Source organism: Limulus polyphemus, unplaced genomic scaffold (assembly GCF_000517525.1).
Source record: "Limulus polyphemus unplaced genomic scaffold, Limulus_polyphemus-2.1.2 Scaffold812, whole genome shotgun sequence".
In the NCBI taxonomy this organism is placed as follows: domain Eukaryota; kingdom Metazoa; phylum Arthropoda; class Merostomata; order Xiphosura; family Limulidae; genus Limulus; species Limulus polyphemus.
In genome coordinates this window covers 9,389-13,449 of record NW_013666422.1, presented here as the reverse complement: position 1 = coordinate 13,449, position 4,061 = coordinate 9,389, and the positions used below count along the sequence as shown (strand labels likewise).

The window sequence follows — 4,061 nt, the reverse complement described above, 5'->3', positions numbered from 1 at the left end:
ATGCTTTGCATTTGGTTGGACATCAAAGGACTAATTCCTTTTGGAACTCCTCAATACATAGCGAACTGTCAATGCAGAGATCTATAGTCAGCAATTGGAACGTTTAAATCAAGTCCTTCATCAGAAACACCCGTCACTCGTCAATCGGAAAGGTGTTCTTTTCCGCGACAATGCACGTCCACATGTGGCACGTTTGATGCAACACAAGATTATGGAGTTGGGTTGAAAAATTCTCCCCAACCCACTATATTCTCCAGATATGGCACCATTAGATTAACATCTTTTATGGTTCGCTGAAATACCATCTTAATGGGAAAACGTATGCAAATGTGGAGGGTGTTAAAGAGTACATCGACATGTTTTTGCTTCAAAATCAAGTGATTTCTTTCATCAGGGTATTAACAACTTGATTGTAAGATGGAAAGGTATCATCGATAAGAATGGAGGGTATTTCATTTAATAAATGTTTTGTTTTGATATACAAGTTGTTCGGTTTTTTAATCTAAAAAAAGCGACATTAATTTCTTGACGACCTAATATAACACAAACCATATTAAACTTGAGTACTATAAAGATGTGAGTTAAACATGCTATTTGCTGGATTATACGCAAACCCCTGAAATAAAAGTGAGGACTGTAAAGTTGTAGGTTCAGAATGAGTTGCAGTTTACTGTATTATACACAAAATCAGAATAAAACCGACAATTTTAAAGTGTAGGATTAGATGCTGTACGTTATAACATACACAAACCAAAGTAAAACTGACAACTGTAAAGCTGAGGGTTTAGGATTAAATGCAGTATGTTGCATCATACACAAATAATAGTAAACCTTTGTACTGTATTTGTTATTTTGGGATGTATAGAACATATACAGTACTTAGTTTTATTATCAAGATTATGGAATCGAATGTTATTTATATGCATTAATCACCCCCCCCCCCCCAGATTTTGGTCCCGAACTCCTCCATGTTCTAAACTGATACACAATTTATTTATTTCATTACTATAAAATAGAATTTCCAACTGTGTAATCAGATCATTATCGTATTGCATTTTTAGGTACTGGTCAACATTTTCAATCGAGTAGGCCAAGTATTCTATGGCTTCACCAAACCGCCAATACACCTGAATCGTCGTCCTGGAAAACCTCGGAATCCGCACAATGGTGCCCTCTGTCAAGCTTGCAAGCACGGTGTTTGTATTGAACGCTGATGATAACGCGAAGATTAGTCTTTGAGATAATACTTCCAATAATCTGAAACATTGTCTGAACAGATCAGGTGTGCTTCCTTATCAACCCCATGGTGTTTGAATTTTGTTCATGTGACTTTAATTGTGATCATTAAATATCATTAGAAATAAATATCATGTTTAGTTAATACTCACAGAAACCAGTGTTTCACACCATTAGTCTTGATAGCCTTTCTTGACGTTCATGTATCCACCTAATCACTATTTTCCCACGAAATAAGAAATTTGTTTTTGAGAACAGTATTTTTGTTTGTGAAATATTTTATTTTTGCAGGCAGTAGTTTTTCTCTTCGCAGTGGTATTTGTTACTAGAAAAAGTGTCGTTGTTCAGCTATGTATTTTCTAAACACGAAAGAGTAATTTTTGGCTCCTGTATGAGGTGAATGTTATTTTTTTCGAAATGCTTAAAAAGTTATGTCTTTTGAAAAATTACGATAGGGCTCGTATGTCAAAAGCAATCCCATATTAAATGATAGCAATTTTCTCTTATACGATAAGGTCATTTAAAGTTTTGAGATTTTATAACACGATTTTCTCTACCTTTTGTGTTTGCCTTCATCTCTATCATTACTTTCAATCTTAGTATTGTTACGCCTCTGGTCGTTTGTTAACTTCCCGTATAATTTCTTTCGGATGAAACTTTAGCGACACAAGTCCTTTCTTAAATAAAACTAGTTTATTCTTTCTCAATACAACTTTGCAATACACTTAATTTCCACAGTCATTTTAGCTTAAACACACACTATAATTCACAACGATTTACGCACTTTACTTACGGTAATTGACTCAATTGTCCGTCTCTATATCTGCTTGTCTGCAATTATTATTGCCTTCACTTCTTGCCGGTCTTATATATACAAAATAGAGGGCATCTGGCAAACACTCGAGCCTTCAGGAACCTTTGAGATACTCATTACATGTTACCAGCGTCACGTGACTTCCGCTGTCGTAAGAGTATGAAGGATGTACAATTGTAATGGTTTTTATTGTCGGACGAATTTTTGTCGGTTATTCACTGAAGTGGCTTTCAACCTGAGTATCAAAGTACGTAATGCTGTAACGGTTTTTATTGTTGTACAAGCTCTTGTGGATTATTCAGATTGACTATTAAAGGGTAAACGCTTGTAATGGCTTTTACTATTGGACAAGTTTTGTATATTATTCAGTAAAAGCGGCTTTCGGTCTGAGAATTGTATGTATCGTTGTAACGGTTTTTATTGTTGGGCGAGCCCTTGTGGATTGTTCAGTAAAGTGTCTTTCAGTCTAAGTATTAAAGAGTGTAGTGTTATCGTGGTTTTTACAGTTAGACAAGTATTTCTCATTATTCAGTAAAAGTTGTTGTTTAGCGCAAAGCTACACTACTGGCTATCTGCGCTCTGTACACGGTAAGGGAATCAAGCTAATATGTTAGCCTTGTAAATATTTAAACTTATCGCTAACTAACCACAGGATATTCAGTGTAAATCTAAGGCACTTAAAGGTAACAAAAATGTGTTTTTCTTCAAGTTATAGGTTTGGGATAACTAACGTTCACAGATGAGTCTAACTTCATAAATAAATCATGCCTAACAGAAAAATGTACTTATTTGCCAATTTTGTATCTCTATTTATTTGTCTAAAAACAAAATTAAATATTCACAGTACTTAAATAATTCACCGGCTAAATCGTGCAATTGTTACTCAATAACTGACTAAAAAATTCGTTAACTCAATAACTCTCTCTGACAGACGCATTCAATCTAGCCTAACTCGTTTTTGATATATGTCTCAAATTATTTCCTAAACTATATAAGACTATGCTGTTTAAAGTCTTGCGAAGAGAGAAAGCTTACCTGAAAATATTCATCCGTTTACGGTATTAAATGTATTTCAAACTAGTCGGACAAGACTTTACAATATACTCAAAGTTCGATTAAAATGAATTGAACACCTTAGACCCCTGAAAATACATTCTTCTGCCCTTTACTATAATATTCATTAAAATATATTTAATCAATCCATCTCTTATCAACAATAACTGGCTCTTCAACAAGATTCACATAGAAAGTTGTAAAATATGCTCGTTAAATTTGACAGATTTTCACAATTGTTTGTTTTTTAATGGATGTTAATTTTATAACTTAACTTAAAGATGAGGACGATGCAACGGTTCAAGTCTGCCCTGCCTAGATGAGTGGAGCGAGTATTCTAGTCACGTCTGTAGCAGCATCGATATTGCTCAATGCTGTAGAAAATGTGTACATGTATTTGAATAAACGAAAGTTTCTTAAAATGACACAATACAAAGCAAAATATTACATGAAAAAAACAACAACAATAAAATATGTGCTTCTTGGATACACAGTCTTAGTACAAATGTTTGGAGATAAAAACTTATACCTACAAACATTTGTTCCAACCTTTCCCAATGACTGGGAGTGCTGGGTGTATATTATTGCACAGCTTCAATGTATACAACAGCACTCGCATCAATAAATTTGTGGGCGCTCAACACTCATAGAGATGGCACATATGTCTTCAGAGAATGTTTTACAAAAGGTTACTTCGTTGGAAATGTACAGTTTACAAGACCTTTATACATACCTCACATCAGAGGTTCCCAAACTGTGGCCCGCGATCCCCTAGGGGTCCGATGGAAGTCCACAGTAATACATCAAATTTAAGAAATTAGCATTTACTGAAAGAGTAACGAGTAAAATAAAATGCTAAGACATTATAAAATGAATATAGTGTTGCGTCAGCGAGGTCACGTGACTAGTGTCACGCCACCTGCTTTCTAGAACTATCCCGTTCCCTCGGGAGTGCTCT

General features: G+C 34.8%; 1 protein-coding gene across 1 annotated transcript in view; it reads left to right on the top strand.

Moving 5' to 3' along the window:
• LOC106460664 (receptor-transporting protein 4-like) overlaps positions 1–1,430 on the top strand; it is a 46,280-nt gene extending 44,850 nt beyond the window's left edge. Inside the window, exon 5 of the mRNA XM_013920390.2 lies at positions 1,062–1,430. Within this exon, the coding sequence (XP_013775844.2) occupies positions 1,062–1,214 (153 nt within the window). The 3' untranslated portion in view covers positions 1,215–1,430. The remainder of the gene's footprint in view (positions 1–1,061) is intronic.
• Positions 1,431–4,061: the final 2,631 nt, after the last annotated feature.